Here is a 20,654-nt window from a genome sequence, read left to right as displayed (position 1 = left end):
GTTTGGTTAGCTAGCTTGACGTCTTTCTTGTTGTATTTGACAACAAGTAGAATTCTGTGGTAATAAAGTATTTAAAGAAGCAAAACGGCTTGCCATGGGTACTATTTAATATGCTTGTGATTTGTCAGTGTCCCTAGTATTAGTTCTCTGGAAAACATTTAGTCTTTTACAAATTCTATATGGGGTATAATTTGATTAAAAATTGATTTTGTCAGTGTTTTATTGTAAGAATAAAATACGTATTTCTATAGTGCTTTATAGTTTCCCAAAGCACTGTAGTATACTTAGTATACATTAACTCCTCAGGTACAGTTAACTCTGCGAAGTATATAGAGTATTTTGGTATTTCCATTTCACAGACTAGAAAACTGAGGTTTGATGAGATTATAAATCCCAGATCCAGAGAGCAAACTAGAACCAAATCTAGAGTGAATTTGGTATTGTCCTTGATAACACTTAATACTTTTTTTTTATTGTGTAACCTTTTGTTACAATGCTTAGAGGTATACTTTATAATCGCATCAACACCAGAGATGTATACAGAGGGGAATTTGAGGTTCCTCAAAAATGTTTTGTGTATTTTCTCACCAGGTTCTTAAGGAAGACTGGTCTGTATTCAGGACTTTTAACTCTGACAGTTGCAGCCTTCCTTATAACTATATAATGACTTCTCTCTTAGGAGTTTGTCCACTTGGGACTATGAGGAATAGGATGTAACTTCCTAAAATTATGATATCAGTAAACCGTCATTTAAGTTATTATGTACATGTTAATGGAAATATGGTTTTGCATATTGTTATGGTTTATTCCAATAATTTATGTAACTGTTTTATATGTCATTATAGAAATAAAGAACTATAATTTTAACTACTAATTTTTAAGGCAAAAGCCATGAAAATTAGCAGTTAAATTCCATATACTTAAGGTCATTGTCAAGTTTGTTTGTGTGTTTAAACCTTAATTTACAGACAACTCCAATAAATGTTGCATTTGGTTTGGGCCACATTCAGATTTTATTTCTTCCTTAAGTATTATAGGTTCAGTGACTATTAATGTATATTTACTTAGCTTTCTTTTTTCAAGTAGTACACGAATACATGTTTAGGAATGTATTGATTTTTAAAAAATCAAGTAACAGCCTCTTATAAAGCTCAGAGGGTAATCTTCCTGCTCATTCTCTTCTTCAAAATGGAAATAACTTATTAGATTATATTGATAAATAAGGGAACACGCCTTTATTAAAAAATAAAAAATTGACACAATAAACTACACATACATACATACATACATACATATGTACGTACATACAGGTTATCTTGGGATTTATAATTCTTAACAGTTTCATATATACTCCTCTGAATATTAGTCTCTCTCACATGTAATACAGATACACCACACTAGTTAGTATTGTGTGAACATATACAACAAATGGATTACACTATTCCTAACCTATGTTGTTTTTTATTCCTTCATTTTTAATTATGAACTTAATACAAAAATATTCTCTTCTCCTTTTCAAAATTCAAACAATGCAGATAAAGTGAAAATCCCCTCAGAACCACCTTCAAGCCCCAATCCCAGGTATAAGCAGAGATGAATACTTTTGCTAGTATGGAGTTTGTCTTTTTATACCTTTTACTGTGCCTTACATGTACATTAAGCATCAGAATAAATGGTTTTGTTTTGACTGAGTTTACATAAATATTCTGAACGTATTTTTGCCATTTGCTATGTCTACTCAATACGGCAGTAGAGATTTTTTTTTTTTTTTTACATCATCATGTGTAACTGCCTCATTTGTTTGAACTGTTGCGTAGAATTCCATAGTATGGATGTATCATAACCATTTCTTTTATGGAATCTGAGATTGTTTAATCACATATAATTTTTCTAAATGATTCTGAAATAAACACGTTTGTACAAATCATATGTGTATATACACACATACATGTAAATTTCTTAAAATAGTCTAGCAGTATAATTTCTGGATCAGAGTTTTTATTTATTTCAGATTGCATTAGCTATAGCTAATTTCCTCCAAAAGAGGCTTTCTTCTTACCGCCAACAATGCCTGCTATCCTATACTCTTTTCAGTTCTTGTTGTTATTAATCTTTCAAAACTTTGCCTATCAGATGAATAAAAAATAACTCACCCTTCAAAAAACATCTCTGCTTTCTAATAAGGTTGATCGTCTTCACATGTTTGTTTATTTGGGTTTCGTTTTCTGTGGATTGCCTTCTGGCATCCTTAGCCAACTTTTTGGTTATATGACTTATTTGTTGTTTATTTACAGTTGCTCTTTATATATTCTGGATATTAATCTAGCCGTTGTTAAATGTAAGCCTAACTTTAGGTCCACATGAAAGATTTCATTAGCAGCTTTACTTCTTGGAAAACTTGGATTTGTGAAGCACTATAATGACTATCAATTGAAGTTTCAGGTGCTTTTCTGTTTATTTGACTTTCTCCTTACCCAAAAGTATAAAATCAAGCAGTAAGATGATTGTGATATAACTCTGGGCAGTCAAACCAGATAGAGTTAAAAACCTATAGGATTATTATGTAGCCTGAGCCCTGCAATCTGCCTCATAACCTCATGAGAGGAATTTGCCTTTTGTTATGCTGGGGAGTAGCTGGAAAGAAATAAGGTTTTGTTGCAGATAGACTATTTGTAAACTTAACATTTCAACACGGTCTTATTTCAAACATGAATCTTTTAACAAATGTATATAAGTGATGATACAACTCTGGCTTTTTAGAGTAGTAAGCTTTCTAGGACCACTCCAACTTGACATATAACTACTGGTTTTAGGGGTAGGGAACAATAGTAAGAAATTAATGTTGAATTAGATCTCTCTTCTGCCAGACTCTGAAATAGTCTGTGTGATATACTAGAATTGGGTAATTTAAATCACTGAGAGAAAGCAACTCTAGGAGCAATGGTAAGGCGGGAAAGAGTCTATAAGGAGAAAAAGTGAATTACAGGGAACAAAAGGTTAGGTTTTCGGCAGCAATATAGGCAGTAAGTAGTGGGCACTAACAGTGAAAATCTTAGCCTTCTTGAAACAGACCCATTTACCCATGTGGGTGCAAGGTGTCAGGTACCAGGAGCAACTCATCCTCAGACATGATATTGCTAATGAACCTGAACCGTCAAGAAAAGGCTTATATCTTCTCTTTGTCCATGTAGAATGGTATAGTTAATATTCTTGACAGCTGTTATGACCAACCTGTAGCTGTCGTGAAAATTTAACTACCTGAAATGACCAGATTTTGTAAAGATTCTAAATAAACTTTGTTATGAGCCGAATTTATTATTTAGTTTGACATTACGTTGTCATGAAATATGTTATTTAATTTTATTAATACCAAATAATGGTTTAAATTGTTTTTTCCCCTTTACTTTATTGAACTATTGAAGGTCTTGAATTTTTAAAGGGCCATTTAAAGAAAAGCGTAAAAGTCTTCAAATGTGTTTTCACTAAGTTAACACCTACCTAGAAATTTTTAAATTTCTTGACCTCTTTTAAACTTTGTGTAGAATGGACTTCATTTTTTATCAGTAAAATAGTTAACTATTTAAGATTACCTGTGCTGAGAACACATCTTCTACATGTAAATATTAAAATTTGGCCATTGTTTCATTTTGAAGCAGTTGGATTTTCAATTTCTAATCGTTTTACTGAAATTTCTATTTTAGTTTAAATGTAGACATTTTAAATCTTTACTATTTGATTATTTTGCTTCAGAAGGCTTGTGATTTTCTTATCTATGGGAAATCATCTTCTATTATTCTTTTTGACAGCTTTCTCCCCTTCATTAGCTTCAGTCTCTCCTTGTGAAATTGTTATTAGTCAGATTTTGAACCTCGTGGGTTGATTGTGTCTTTTATGTTTGTATTCTCTCTTAAGTTTTACATATGTCTCTTTTACTCAGTATTCTGGGATATTATCTCACTTTCTCATCCAATCCTTTTATTAAATTTTAATTTTGGCAAACAGAAATTCAAATGGTTCTAAGAACTTTTTTACTTTCTGGTGGTTCCATTTTTGTAGAATCTTGCGTGCATGCATGCGCACATGTGTAAGTATGCATGTGCAAACCCGTATGTAAAATACTGAGCTCCCTGAGTCGGGGGTGGGAAGAGCTTAATGATGGAATCATTCCATCAGATTTTCAGTTGTTCCTTGTTCATCATTCCTGTATTTGCTGGCTTATTTGCTGGCTTAGAAGAATTGTCACTCCTCTTGTCATTTTACAAGGTAGATCAGTTCTCGCTGCTGTTTTAGTCTGCTTCTGAGAATTGCAGTTTTGCTGTGGTATTATTCTTCAAAAGCCTTTTCCATCCTTTTTATTTGCATCTTATGAGAATTTGTTATCTTTTAGGTACTGATTTTACATATTCTCTGCCCCACCTCATTTTCTTTGCTGTTATGATGTTGCTTATCATTTTATTGGGGTTCTATTGCAGGGTTTTGAGCAGGAGAGTAAAGTGACTCAAATTATCATTTTTTTTTAAGGAAATTTTCAAACATACCTAGAAATGAGAATATTTGGGTAAACCTCCATTATCCAGCTTCAAGAAATTATCAGTACGTAGCCCATTTTTATTCATCTGTATGTATTCCTATCTGTCTTCCCCAGCCCTGCTATCTTGCTGGACTGGCGTGTGTGTGCGCGCACACATGCGCACGCACTCATACATGTATATAAAATAAAGTAAAATGTCTTTTTAAAAGACAATTACAGTACCATTTTCACATCTAAAATAATTAACCCTTAGTATCAGATATTCATTGTTAAGATTTCCTTACTTATTTCATAAATATCTTTTTACAGTTTGAATTGAAATTCAAACAAGATTAACGTTGCCATTGATTGATATATTTCTTAAGGCTCTATTCATCTGAAGCATCTGTCTTTTTCTCCTCTTGCTATTTATTTGTTGAAAAAGAAAAACATCTGTCAGGAAAAGTTTTCCCACATATTGGATTTTGTTGATTGCATTGCCATGATGGTTTTATGTTTTTGTATCCTCTGTATTTCCTGAAAATTAAAATTCTGCTAATGGTTTGATCAGAATCAGATCTGACTTTCTTTTTTCCTTTAAGTACAAATGTTTGTAGGAGGTACAGTGCCTGATTTTCTTTGTGATGTTAACATTGAACAGTGGGTTCAGGTGTTATTAACCTTGTATAAAGTTCCCCATCACCCTTTCACTTAACAGTTCCAGCTGCCATTGCTCCAATTTATTTTTCTTAGAGGATTGCATTGTCTACTTTGTGGTTTGGAAGGTCAAGAATGGAAGCAAGGAGGCCAGTTAAGTTGTAGCAATGTAGGTAGGGATGATACTAGCTTGGTTTTAGATTAGGAGTGACAACAGAGGTAAAGAGAAATCGGTGGGTTTCAGATATAACTTGGAGTTGTATTCAGCAAAAACTGTTGGCAGATGATCCATGCGGGGCAGAGAACTTGGAATGAGGCTCCTACCTTGTGAGCTTGAGCTGACTAGATGGTGATGTCATTTACTGAAGGCAGGGAGAACAGGTTTGGAAATGATGTTGGTGTTAGGTTGCCCATGTCGTATTAGGTTACCCAGAGATGCCTTTGCCATCTCCATGGGGGAGATGTCTAGTAGGCAGTTGGATATATAGGTCTGGAATTGGGAGATGGCTTAGGCTAGAGACAAATATTTGAGAACGATCAGCATAAAGAAGATACTTAAAACTATTGGCAATGGATGAAGTCATTTAGAAAGTGTGTAGTCTGGAGAAAAGGAGAATAGTCAACATTTAATGGTTGAGTAAAGGAGGAAGAGACTGAGCTAGAGGGGCCTGTGAGGTCAGAGGAAAGCCAAGGAGAGGATCCCATTGTAAAAGGCGAGTTTTAGTACAGGAAACTAAAATTTGAGTTTTCTGAGACACCTATGGTATCATATGGTCCTAATACCAGAGTTACTAATAGAGCTGTTAGATAAAACCATGGTCATTGCTGGATATGCAGGAGTGTAAAGCAGTTCAGAAATCCAAAGTCCTATTAGTCATTGTTTTAATTAGAATAAGGAAGGATATAGCTTCAAGTGAAAAGAGGAACTTTGGTATAAGAACTACTTAATATGAAACAGTATGTTTTGTACACGAAGGTCCGTGATGTGGTGGGCTCTTACTAAACTGATTGGTTGGTTCCCTGAAAAAAATCTACACAAAATGATTTTCTTTTTATGAAACATAATATAAAGTTCTGGCTTGCTCTTTTGTTTGCCGTGTAAGGTAGAACAGTTTTTCATCTTTTATATGCATTCAGAAGCAGAAATTTCAGGTTTTGGAATCCATGTACCCATAAAAGTGAAGTGGAAAGTTTCAATAGCCATTTGATTATGGTAACATAAATGTATAATTTCTTATATGAAACCTTGGGGACCACTTGTATTTTGGAATTCAGAATGTCAGATTTTAAAAAAGTAATATGGTTGTGTACCATATATTATATAACAACTCCAGCTGAGTTTTGGGCTGCGCCTCCTAATCGAGCACATTAATATGCAGTTGAATGTACGCAAATTCACAGTAAACTAAATAAAGGCAATAAATAGCCTCGTGCCAATTTACATCATGTTTTGCCATAAACTGAGTTCAAATCAGTTCAGATTTTGCTGCCAAATGAATTTTAAAAAGGCAAAACAAGTTAAAGTTAGACTTTTAGAGCTTTTTGGCTTTCAGGTACGCAGATACGGAATTGTGGGCCTATAATAGTGCAGTGCTTACTGGGGACAGTTTCCAAGTGTAATATGAGGGCAACATAAGGTAAAGCCTTATCGTGCTTAGGCTTTTTTTTTCCTCCCCCTCTTTCTGCCTGTCCCTTCTCTCTCCTTTCTCTTTTCCCACTCTGAGTCCCTTCTCCTCTATTTTATCCTCCTCTATTTCCAGCTCTTCCTCCTCTTCCCCTTCTCCATTTCCTCTTGTCTTTCCTCCATCTCCTTTATTTCCATCTCCTCTTCCCTTCTATCACCATTTCTTTTTCCTCCCCATCTTCTCCTCTTCCTCCTCCATTTCTTCCTCTATCTCCGTGTCTCCTGTTATCAGCTCCTCTCCTCCTTTCTCTCCTTTTCAGTATCCATCATACACATAACCACTGCCGCCTGCTCACTTTATTCGTTTATATTCTCTAGTACTTTTCAATATGTTCGTCTTGTTCAATTTCTGCACCAAACCATAGTATTATGAGTTTTTTGGAAACATTGGTGTGCAAACACAGGTATCAACATAATTATAATTTGTACGTTGCTTTCTGTATGTGATCCTCTTCTTGTTTATTCAGTAAATACGAAAACACCTACTATATGTATCCTGATTTATCTCTCAGTTCAGTAATGATCTTTTGAGCTGTGTCTAATCTACTATTATGCCTGCCCAATGAATTTAAATTTCATTTGTTGTATTTTTATTTCTAGAAGTTCTGTTTGGTTATATAAAAAAATCTCACTTTTTTAATGATTTTCCCATCCCTGAAATTATTTTCAAGCTTGCCTTGTAAAGCTTTTAAGTGTAGGTGTTTTATAGTCTTAGCTTGATAATTCTAGGATTTGAAGTAGATCCATTCCTATTGTCTATTTCTTTCTGTTTATTCTTTCTCATGGTGTCTTGTTTCCTGTCATGCTGAGTGGCCATTGGAAATTATTTGTGCAAATAATGTGGGGCCAAAGACTTTCTTCCAGGAAAATTTTGCATTTGCTTTGGCTGTTGCTTGGGACTACTACAAATGTGAGTCTGCTGAGTTTAAGGGCTTGAGTGTCTCGACTGCATAACATTGGACCTTAATGAAGTACTCCATTTGATTTACTTCTCTATTGCCTTCTTTAGAGAAAAGTTTGAAAAGATTAAAAGACTATAAGATGGTAAGGGCTTACTTATGGTTCACTTTAACTCTGAGAGTACAGTTAACCCTTGAACAACTAACTGTATACCCCAGTCCTTCCCCCTGCTCCCGCCCCCGCAGTGGAAAATCCCCCAAACGTAACTGCCTTCAGTATTCACGGGTGACTGCTTCCATGACCCCTGTGAATACGCGAATCTGCAGATGCTCAAGTCCCCTATATAAAATGGTGGAGCTCAGTTCATGCAGTGGACCCTCCACATCTGGTCGAAACAGTACAGGTGTTTATTGAAAACTACCCTGTATAAGGACCAGCGCAGTTCCACCCTGTACTGTTCAAGGGTCAACCGTGTGCTCGTTTGGTACACCAGCTTTCTGGGAAGAGCCTCCTGTTAGACTGCATCTTATGTGGGTTTTGAATTTTGTTCCCTTTGCCCCACAAGGCCTTCAGAAAAGAAGTTCAAATGTACCAGTTTAATCCTTATATTTCTTACTATTTTTCAGGTATTTATTTTTTTAAGAAGTTTTCTTAAATGCATATTTTATCCAGTAATTATAGTTTGTTTGCCTTTGGAGTTTTGTTTCAAATAATATACTAATGCTTTTACTGGAGACTGAAAGTATCCCTGAGACTATGAAATGTGCCGTTCTGAGCATTATTCCACGTGTTGGACATACAACAGTGGCAAATAGACAAAAGTTCTCACCCTAATAGATAATACATTTCAGTGGGAGGAGAGAGATAAACAAAATAAGTAAAATATATAAATGGTAAATGCTAGAGAGAGAAATAAAGAATGGTGATGTAGAGGCATATCAGTAGTGTCAGGACACTGAAAGATTTATGATTTTAATAGCTGGAGAAAGTAACAGATGAATAAAGAGCTGAAGGAGGTGAGTATGCAGTGTATGTATGAAGAGGAAAGGCATTCTAGGCAAAGGGAACAAGTGTAGAGGTCCTGATAGGGGTCACAGCAGGAAGACTGGTGAAGTTGGATTGAAGAGAAAGATGGAGTGCGGAGATGAGGTTAGAGAGACCTACGTGATGTCGCAGATCTTGTAGATCTTGAAGTCTTGATAGGCCTTTTTAGGAGGTTTTTGAGCAGCGACATGGTATGACTTAGTTCAACTCAGGACATTATGTTGAGAATAAACCCCGGGGGAGGGGGGCGCAAAGGTGTGAAGCAGGAAGAAGAGTTAGCTATGACAGTTATCCCAGGTTATTCTAGGGTTTTAGCATAAACAAGACAAACTTTCGGCCCACTTCCAGTCTAGCTTCTAGTCCACTCGTGAAAAGAAATCTGTTTCAGGAAGTGATGGGTGCTATGAAGCAATATAACTGATTTGTTCTGATATTTTGTAGTTAATAAGAAAATATTTTTAAGCCTAGAATATTTATAACCTTTAAATAAATTATAAAATATTTTTAATTTGAGGGTTTGTGATGCTGTAATTTTATGAATTCTTTTAGTTTATCATTATAAAAGAACATTATTGGAAGTGGGTAAAAATTTATTTCCCTCTATGTTTGTAGATTTGTCTAGTTTTCTTTTTAGTTCTTTTTTTGTTGTATGTATTTGAAGCTGTTTTACAAATTTAGGATTCTGATGTTTTTTTCCCTGTTGGACTGACCCCCTTATCATTATTAACAGTCTCTCTCTTTCTCTAGTAATGTTTCTTCAGGCTGCTTTGTTTGAAGTTAGTATAGCTGCACCAACTTTCTTTTGGTTGGTGTTTACCATGGTCTGGCTCCATCATTTTACTTTTATTTTAATGTGACCTTATCTGTAAAGTATATTTCATTTAAGCAACCTATTTTTGAAAATTCTATCTTTTACTTGGAATATTTAGTTCATTTATATTTAAGATAGTTACTGATATACAGAGGGTGCCAAAAAATGTATACACATTTTAAGAAAGGAAAACTGCATTAAAGTTGTAATACTCAATATATACCGATAACAAAAGATGAATACAAGTCACATTTGACTTCTGCAATTACAAGAGGTGCTCAAAGTGGTTACCATCAGCGTCCAGATACTTCTGATTACGGCGCACTACTGCTTGAGCAATGTTGACCAAAGGCTCTACTGGTATACATTTTTTAGTACCCCCTCCCCCCCGTATTTGGTTTCATTTTTACCACCTTATCTTTTATCCACTTTCTTTTTGTCTATTTTCCTGCTTCTCAATTAATTATTTTAATTTTTCTTCTATTAGTTTATTTATATGTTTATGCGTATATTAATGGTTAGTCCAGAGTAGGGATTGGCAAACTATTGCTTTCAGGCCAAATCTACCTGCTCTCCTGTTTTGTACATAACATTTTATTGACAAACAGCCCATTTGTTTACATATCATGTATCACTGCTTTGGCACTACAGTGGCATAACTGAGTGGTTACACGGAGACACTACATATATGTATGGCTTGTAAAGCCTAAAATAAAATATATACTACTCTATGTGGCCCTTTGTAGACAAAGTTTGCCAACTCCTGCTGTACGGCAGTGGTCCTTCAACTTGATCATGCATCAGAATCACTAGGAGGGCTTGTCAATACACAGATTACTGGGCTCCCATCTCCAGGGTTTCTAATTGAGTACATTTGAATAGGGGCCCAAGAATTTGCATTTCTGACAGGTTGCCAGGTGATGCTCAGTTGCTGGCTGCGGCAACATTTTGAGTACCACTGCTGTAGAGGCTACAATATGCTCTTTGACTTACTAATCGAAAATAAATGTACCTAGTGAAGTTTCTACTTCCGCAATAATGGTAAAAGCCTTAGTAGAACCCTTTAACTTTGTTTGCTTACTTTTTAGCAGTACTATTTTATAATAATGTTAAACTGGCAACAATTCAAGTGTCCATCAACAGTAGAATGGATATTAATAAATTGTGGTACATTCATTTTCTAGAAAACTATAAACAATAAAAATTAATCTTCTAAACAGTCTTTGGAATTGAGTGAAAAAAAACTAGATACCAGAGTGCATATTGTATGATTCCTTTTATATAAAGTTCAAAATGGGCAAAACCAACTTATGGTGCTGGAAGGCAAGACTAGTTAGCTTTGACAGGAAACAGTGACTTTGGTGTTTCAGTGAGGGTCCTCGCAGGATGCCAGTAATGACCTGTTGGTCTGGAGACTGGTTACACTAGAATGTCCATTTTGTGAAAATTCATTGAGCTATATACTTATGCTTCTCTCCACCTTATTTTGATAAAAAATTAGAAATTAATTTCCCAGTAGTGTAGAGTGTTAAGAGTTGTGGGTTTTTTTAATAGTAGAGACATTTACTCTTTTCAGTTCTTGTGTGTTGGTAGGAATGGAACACTGTTTCCATGGGAACTTCTGGCTATTTGGTGTTTCAGTACCCATCTTCCTGTAGATTTGTGTGTCTACTGTCTCTCTTTGCTAGTTTTTGTATGTGATGGCAAAAAAAGTTTATTTAGAATTGTATTAGTGCTTTTAGCACAGCATTCTATTTAGAGCATAGGTTTTAATTGATTCTAATACTAGTATTATGCTAAAAAAGAAAAACATGTTTTTTAACTAGAAGGTACTTTTTTCCTACATTTGTGCTATTTAAGAAAAACACTTGCTGAAATGGAATGTGGCTTTATATTAGGGTGTCTATTTGACTCTCGTTTCTAATAAAACAGTCTTTCAACACATGTTTGGTATTTCCTTTAAATACACATTTAGTAGTAGGACTTGAAATGTCTTTGTAGGGATGATTTTATTCCTAGTTGATTGTGTATTTGCATGAGTAAGTGGAGCTGATTGAAAGGAGAAGATTCTGGCTTATTGATCTGAAGCCTGTGGGAAAGCTGCTTCTCAGCCTCGCCCATCTTGTTTGTCGTGGCTGGTTTGTGCAGGGTCCTAGAGAAAACCATCTTCTCAGACTAGTATAGTGCATGCATCTTACGATTTTTGGGGAGAGGATGTGGGTGTGGGGGTGTTTCATTTTATGCAAGGAGATGTTACTAGCCTGGTCATTCATAAATATTCTAAAAAGAGCTTTGTAGAGTATTTTAGAATCATTTATGAGAACAAATTATTCAGTTTGGTTTCTATGGCCTAAATAAACAGCAGATTACAGAGTTAATTATGCACACTAATGAGCACTGTGATATTCCATGATTTAATGATGCAATAATAAGCACCCCAGCAGAATGAATATTGCATAAAACCGTGTTTTCTATTTGTATACATTTTCATGTGAATTAAATAGGAGATTTCAAATTCAGGTTTCCAAACCTTTGAATACCTTTGAAATTTTGATAGAGAATAAGGATTGCAGCTGCATAGAAAATTGTTTCAAATACATGGAGAATTTTTACCTTTCATCTAGCAGTAGCTGCCATAAGATGATGTCACCTTGTAGCTGATTGGCTGTTACAGTACCTAGGGCAGAGAAGAGAAAGAAAAATGCCGGCACAAACCTCAGTGGTGGTTCTGTGGTTGTTTCTATCTATTTTTGGTAGAATCTTTGATTAGTATCAGATCTACTGTATTTGGCCATGTGAACCATTGGGAGCATCCTAGGGTGAGGAAAATTAAGAGCTTTCAGAGGAATGAGGCGACTGATTTGCAAACGGATCTGTGATTGTAAGTTGCAGAATCTGGGTATAAGGAATAAGGCAGGGTGTGTTAGAAGATACACTATGGGAGGAGCTGGCAGAAAATGCTTATATTAGTAGCAAAAAAATGAAAAATGCTTTCTCTTGCTTTAGAGATAATATATTTGGTTTTATGTTTTGACTTTACATATAGGTAGGAAATATGATAATATTGTAATCTTATTTTAAATTACACTGGGTTATTTTATATAGTGTTAGTCTATATATAAATGCTTATTCAAAGGAGTTTATTTTCTATTATATGTCTTACAAAGTTATGATTTTATATAGCTTTATTTGATTTTTGAGTCTTAGGAAAAATGGAGCAAAGCTTAGTTGTCTTAAAATACATTTTCTAATGCTTTGTACAGATAAAAGCTTTGATGATGAAGAATCAGTGGATGGAAATAGGCCATCATCAGCTTCTTCAGCCTTCAAGGTTCCTGCACCTAAAACATCCGGAAATCCTGTCAACACTGCGAGGAAGCCTGGTTCAGCAGGTGGCCCTAAGGTTGGAGGTAATGTAAATCCATTTCAATCTGATGTGCATGCCTCATGCCCTTGATATTGGCCACACATGCTTAGAACTTTGAAGGAATATGTTTATTCATGACTGCAGCACGACTGCAGATCTGGAGAGTCTGTTGCAACACACAGAAGAATGTGCTGCCTTTTTGAAAATGTTTAAAATATTGCATATTGCTATTTCCTATCAGACCATAGGTGAATTAATGATTTCTTGAGTGTATTTATTTTTCAGATGCTGTTTTTAAAGGGAGATGTTAAAGGGAATTTTAGGGGTTTGGGTTTTTTTGTTTTTTATTTTTAAGGAGAAAGCAGGTCTTTCAGAATTTGGCTATTAATTTTCAGGTGCTGTAGTTGTTAAAGAAATATTGTTTCATGTTATGTTTTCACGCATTCATCCCAGTAGTGAGTCTTAAATACTCCCACATTGGAAAAATGGTTGAAGATACTGGATATTGAATCATTTATTACAATGGGAAATGGGTGGTGGTCAAGTAAAATTGCCTCAAAAATGGTTTCTGGATTAGATTATAATAAATAGGAAAAAACAGGTTTTATGCAATTATGCTGCACATAGTATACATTCTTTGATCATATTAGAACTGTTTCTAGAATAGTGTTTATCTTGAATTTTTTTAATGGATATTTTTTCATATACTAATTAGAAAGCCATGAGTACTTTTCAGGTGCTAGTTTCTGTTATCTCTTTCTGATACAAGGACTCCTATCTGAATAAGGGTAAATAGTTAATGCTGAAAGGACAGTAGTTTCTTTTTATTTTTCTTTCCTTTTTTTGTGAATAAATTTATGTTTTAGTTATAATTTGGGAAAAGAGATTTTTCCCTTTTTATGATAACTGATGGGAAAATCATGGTCTTTAGGATTTTGGTTTTTCTCTTTTAGGCTGTCATTCATTTATTAAAAACAAAAAGGAAAGAAAAATAATCTCTATATTTTGACCAGGTCTGTAAGTTGTGTTCTCTTGATCTTTCCATACAACCAAACGTTATTTCCCAAGTCATATGATATTCTAAATATAGGAAAACTATCATAAGTATTTCATTTTAACTGTCTTTAATGTGTCATGTAACTAGCAAGAAAGATGGTGACAATAATGGTATATGTATATACACACATATATGTTATGTATAAATATATACCTATTTACTTGTATATTTACATACATATAAATAGATAAATTAAACACTGTGAAATAGAAATGTCTTACTGATTTCTCTGGATATTTTGAGTTAATTCACAATTTCGTATTGTAATTTTAATTATTTTCTCTATCAATTATAGGAGTGTATTTTCTTCCAAGTGTTAGTTATCATAAACTATTATACATTTTCTGTTAATGCATTCTTATCTCTGCCAAAAAGTGTATGACATTCTATGGTTTCTTTTATAACAAAGCTACCTTTAGTTATCACAAGGGGGATTTTTTTTCCTGATTTTTGAGTTATAGATTTCTAATCTACAATATGATAATTATTTCATGAAAGTGTCTAATTTGACTTAAAATAGATTAATGCTTAAAATGCATGGTGATAATATTTAATGTTTTTACGAATCTGAGCTGGTGATTTATAATTAACTTTGATTTTCATGTTTTACTTTCTTTCCTGGATGAAAATTGAAACTGTAGTTTACCTACCAAAGGTCACTTAATTCTGGTATTAATTGATAAAATCAGATATTCTTTTTAAAGAAACAGGATTTTCTTCGTGCCATACCCCCACCCTGCTCTTCTCTGGATTGTAGTCCTACCAGATATGAAAATGTTAGGTAGCTTTCGTGATTGTAGTCATTAATCACTACACTACATTAATCACAGATTATATCATCATCTAGGCAGTGGCCCTTTTGGTAAAAATAAGGGACAGCCCATTATTCCTTCTTCCTCCCCCCTGCTTCTTTTGGCAGTTGCAGATTCATTTTGCAATTGTTTTGTTTGCCACAGCTCATTTAGATTCACTGCCCATTTTCTATCTAAGAAAAGAGCTACTAGCCAGACAATATTGATATTCCTTCAGAAATTAATGCCATTCTTGGCTGTTAGTCCTTCTTTGGAAATTTAACTTTAGATTTTCTGTTCTTGGAAGAGGCATATTGATTTTTAAATTAGTTGCAGAAAGTTTCTTAAGAGTTGTAGAATCTTTTAGTTAGAAGGGACATTGGGAGTTGTATAGTTCAGTTTAGTATTCAAGTAAAGCAATCCCTTTCAAAATCTTCCTGATAGATGATGATTCAGCATGTGATTAAAGTAATCTGTGCTCATGGATTAAAATTTGAAACAAAAAGCAATACATATAGAAATAATCAACTGATACTTTCTTCCAATTACTTTATAATTTCTTTCTTTCAATTACTTTATGGTGTACTTTCTTCCAATTACTTTATAATTACTTTTCCAGTCATTTTAACACATGCAAATATTTTCTTAGGAGGACAGAATTGGTACCATTCATTATGTAGTTTTGTATCTCTTTTTTCTTACTTGTATTTTACCCTGAACATTTTCTCATTGTCTTAAATTATTAATTGAAAACTAATCGTGGCTAAATAATATCTAGGTTGCTTTCAATATTTTCTGCTGTTATAAACTGTGCCATCATTCTTTTGTGAATATCTTTCACCCATCTCCAATTATTTCCTTGGAATAAATTTCTAAAGTTTACTGAATTAAAAGGTGCAGGGATTTCTCATGTTCTTCAGTTTATGATAGTGTCCTCCAGAAAGATTATAAAGCCATTTCAATTCTGGATAAATTAATTCTTTTTTATATTGCATTAAAATCTGCCTCCTTATAACTTAAGCAGGGAAGATGAATTATTTATCATTATACTTTTAAATACCTAAGGGTTGCCCTGTCTCTCTTTATACCTATACTGTTCTCTAGACTATATATTTTCTTTATCATAAATTTACATGGAGTACAATGGTGATTTTGTCCAGGCATTTCATTTGCTACTCCTAGGTATATAATGAACACATAGGTGTGATTGGTTCCTAATTAAAGGAGTGCGGTAGGTGGAGGTATGTAATAGTGGTGTAAGCCCATCACAGTTCACTGAGTTTCACAAATTTCTTTCAAGTAAGAATATTGAAAATAAAATGAGCTTCTCTGGAATCTTGACTGAATCTACTTTTAAAGTTTTAGAGTTTAATTTACTTCTCCCAGAGATATATGTCAAGATTAAAGAGATGTATGCTATTTTTAGCAGTGTCCTATCCAATTAATTAAAACCAACAGGACCTGTGTTTAATCTTCAGTGTGTGTTAGTTTTGCTTTGTTCTGTGGCTCACTGTTCCAGCCTGTTCTCCCTGTTCTCATGTTATAAATGTATGGCCTTTAATCCAAGGGAAAAAAAATTTTAAAGGGTTATGAGTTGCTCTGTACTAATATGTCATAGCTATAAAAACTCTTGTTATCTGGGTGTCAAAAGTGTTACCTTTGTGCTTTACTAATTAGAATAAGTGTAACGTGAATTTCTTTAAATAGTCCATTTACTGAATAACGTTTGTAATTCCATTATAGGAATTTAGGTAAATACATTTCCCCCATTTTTTTTTTGGCTTAATGGCTTGGAGTACAATTGCTGAAGGTACCTGATTGTTTAAAATACTTATTTCTCTGTAGTATTTTAGGTAATAATTTAACAAAAATTATTGAGTATTCTTAGATATTTCATTTAAACCTCAAAACCCCTGAGATAGATACTTTATTATCCTGATTTTACTGATGAGCAAACTAAAGTCTGGAGAAGTAACTTGCACAGGGTCATGCATCTAATAAGTTGGCAAAGTGGGAAAAACTCTGGGCTGTATTGCTGCCCACTGATCTCACTGGTAAGTTAGGATTCTTCTAGATTCTACAGCTCTGAGATTATAATCTACGGTTATGATCACTACCTTTCAGCATCCATAAATATGTTATTTTAAAGCTCAACTAGTATGATTCCCAGAAAAGTAGAATATTTGGAAATGAGCAAATCTATAATTTTGCATTATAACTAGAAATGCTTTTTAAGTAATTTTTTCTTATTGAAATTGTCTTTTTAAAGTTTATTTTCTGAGTTATAATATCCCTATTTCTGTAGCAATTACTTTGGCTTCTATTTTTTTAAAAAAAATAGATTGAGTTAGAAGATGATACAGTTGTTATTGTATATAATTAGTACCAGATTTTGAGGTTAGTGATTTATCATTGAGGCTTGTATATAATTATTGAGACAAATCATTGGCCAAATAATCAATTCTCAAAGTTCTGCTGTTCTCTCTCACTTATTCAAGTGGACAGAGTATTCTCTCTCTTATTTCTATTCATCAGACTACTTTAAAATGGTTTTAATTTTCAATTCTTATAATTGGGTAATTACCACCCTTTCAAATCCAGTAGGACTTATTAGGATATTTTATACTTGTATTATTTATGTCTGACTTGGGGTTGTAAGAATGTCTGAATTATCTGTTTTCCACAAATTATGCTAATTGTTTCCATTTTTTCTATCTCGCAAATACCAAAGTTATTTTAAACAAATAAAGATGATGAGAATCAATATATATTTAATAAAACAAATCTCACAGAATTTGTATTTAATCTTAGAATCCAAATTTTTAACTGGTAAACCTCACCTTCTTGTTTTTGAACTTTATATAAAACCAAATAACTTTTCTGCTTGTGTTTTGTTTTCTTCCTCTCTTCTTCCCCTGATGACATCGAAAGATACTAAACCCAGAAGGTTTTAGCCTTGAAGGGGACTTAGAGATGATCTGATCCCAATTCAGATGAAGCGACTTAGCCTCAGAGAGTTAAATGATGTATCTGAGATCAGACAGTTGTTAGCAGAGATGAAACGAGAACCCAGTGCTTGGCCCACTGTCAAGGGTTTCTTCTTGAATCATCTCTGGGTCATCTCCTAATTAATACTGCATGTGATACTTATTTCTTATTTTTATCCCATATGGCAAAACAATATGACTTATATTTGTAATTTAGAGATTGACCATTCTGTCTTAAATTACTGTGAATCCCATACAATTGACTAGCAATCATAAGATGTCTTGGTGCTGTCTATCTTAACTTTGGTTTTAAGGTAAATGTGACTCGAGTAAGCAACCAATGTTATTATTAATATAAACCAATAAATTACCTAGTTGCCTGCTATGTATAAGGATATGCTTTGCTGTAATTATTTTCTTCAACCTCCATTTTGTTTTACCTCTTGTGCAAAACTTAAAGTGGTAAAGAAATTGCATTGTGCAAGGTTTATTTTTTGAAGCATTCAGAATGTTTAAGACAAGGGAGAAAATCATGTAAACAGCCAAAGTATTTTGGTTGAAATTAATAGGCAAACTGAAGACCCAATCTCTTCATAGATAAGTTACTGTCCTTATACAACTGTATAGAGCCTGCAATGTACAAGGCTTCATGTTAGGCATCAAGGAGACCATATGGAATTATTTTACATTTGGTTTATTCTTATTATCTGGAATTTATTTTTGTATAAGATGTCAATATATCCATTTTAATTTATTTTCTTATGCATGGCCAATTAATTGGCATGCAATTAAATGAAACATTCTTTACTTCACTTAATTGAAATATTACTGTTTGTATTTTGGTTAGTTTATATAGTTTCTTTTATTTTTTCCTGATTTATTTATCTGTACCTACTCCAGCTTTATAATGAGTGTATCCCTAACTTTTTATTATAAAAAATTTAGAGTGTATAGCAAAGATGACGTACAGTGAACACTCATCACCTAGATTTAATAATTATCATTTTGCCATGTTTGTTTTGACACTCTCTATAGATGTATTCCCACACATTTTTTTAATCTCATTAGTTGCAAAGTAAATTGTAGATGTGACATTTCAGCCATAAATATTTAATATACACTTCCTAAGACTTAAAGGCATACTACATTATAACCATAATAGCATTATCAAATGCAAGAAAATTCCATAATATGTATAAAAAAGCCCCCTTACCAATTTTTACTCCCAAGACATTGACTTTTTTGAAAAGTCAATGGTCTTTCAAAACGCCAGTGGTCTTTCAGATTGTTCCGTTTTCTGGATTTGTCTGATTTTTTTTTTGTGATGTTATTTAACTTCTTCCTTTAGCCCTTTTGTTTTCCATAAATTTATTCTTAAACTATATACTCACCTCCTTTTATGCACTTCCATATTCAAATTTGCTTAAATGTCCTAAGAATATGTTTTTATTACAAGTAATTCTATGGGGCAGGAAGAAAAGTTTACTGTTTTTTAGTTCAAGAATGCCCTCTTCTGTTGGTACAGTAAAATGCAGCTTCTTTACTGAATGATATATAGGGGGCTTTCTACTTCTGATTCTGTGATACCACCTTGTTTCAAAAGAGCCTTTATCCTTTCTTTCTTACTTTTCTTTATTCACCAAGCTTCGAAAATACCTCCCCCTTCTAAGTGCTACTCCTGTGATCCTGGGAGAACCTTACTTGATGTCTGTGTTTTACCACTACCAAGATCCTCCTATCTGGTAGGGCAAGTAAGTCTTGATATCTGGTAGGGCAAGTACTCTGCAGCAATAGCTCAACAGTTTCTGGCTCATTATTTTTCCTGCTTTTAAAATCAGCTTGACAGTGCCACAAGAAACCCTGTTGGAGACATGATTATAGTATTGAGTGGACATCTTTATGATGCTGAATCTTCCTGTTCATGAACATGGAATAATTCTCCATTTATTCTGGTATTCGTCTATAATGTCTCACTAAAATTTATTATTTTCCCCCCAAAGCTTTTCACTTTCTTTGTTTTCTTTTTGTTTGATTTTGTTTATTCCTAGATACCTCAAAATATCTGTTACTATTGAACATAATTTTTTTTAGTTATAACACTTTATTGAAAGAAATTTAAAAACGCATAAGTAAATGGACATATTACATTCCTGGGTAGGAAGACAATATTACAAAGCTCTTGGTTCTCTCGAAATTCATCTATAGATTCAGTACATTGTCTTTTTTTTTTTTAAGGTATGATTGACATTCAGTGTTACATTATGTTACTGAAGTTCATTTGTACAACATAGTTCAATATTTGTATGTATTGCAATATGATAACCACAATTAGTCTAGTTAACATTTATCACTATAGATAGTTAAAAAATTTTTGTAGTTGTGATATTAGTAAGACAATACAGTATTTGTCTTTCTGTTTGACTTTTTTCATTTAACATAATGCTCTCAAAGTCCATCAACATAGTACTTTTTTAAGTTTAAATTTCTAACTTTCTTACTAATGCATAGAAATGAAATTAAATTTTGTATTTTGATTATATAGCTAGTTACCTTGCTAAAATTTAATTTTTTAATGATTTTACTGTATGTTATTTAGGGTTTTTTATCTACACCAGGATGTGACAAACTACAGGCAGCAGTCCAAAGCTGGCCCTGCTATCTGGTTTTATAAATAAAGATTTATTGGGATGCAACCACACCATTCATTTGTGAAGGGTTGAGTTGTTTTAGCAGAAACCATATGGCCCATGAAGCCTAAAAACTTGTTATCTGACCCTTTACAGAAAAAGTTTGCCCACCCCCTGATTTAGACAATCATACATACCATCTTTAAGTAATGGTGGTTT

At 33.6% G+C, this 20,654-nt stretch overlaps 1 protein-coding gene across 50 annotated transcripts in view; it reads left to right on the top strand.

The window, feature by feature from the left end:
* CLASP2 (cytoplasmic linker associated protein 2) overlaps positions 1 to 20,654 on the top strand; it is a 143,368-nt gene that overhangs the window by 29,272 nt on the left and 93,442 nt on the right. For 35 of the 50 annotated variants that reach the window (XM_081071341.1, XM_081071336.1, XM_081071330.1 and 32 more), the window contains one exon: positions 12,870 to 13,016. In XM_081071341.1, the coding sequence (XP_080927467.1) occupies positions 12,870 to 13,016 (147 nt within the window). Of the gene's footprint in view, positions 1 to 12,285; positions 12,488 to 12,869; positions 13,017 to 20,654 lie in introns of those variants that run through there. The other 15 variants (XM_081071362.1, XM_081071358.1, XM_081071350.1 and 12 more) reach the window with 3 other exon arrangements.

Source organism: Rhinolophus hipposideros (genome assembly GCF_964194185.1).
Source record: "Rhinolophus hipposideros genome assembly, chromosome: 14".
Lineage (NCBI taxonomy): Eukaryota > Metazoa > Chordata > Mammalia > Chiroptera > Rhinolophidae > Rhinolophus > Rhinolophus hipposideros.
The sequence above is the reverse complement of the archived record's forward strand: the minus strand, read 5'-3'. Positions and strand labels throughout refer to the sequence as shown.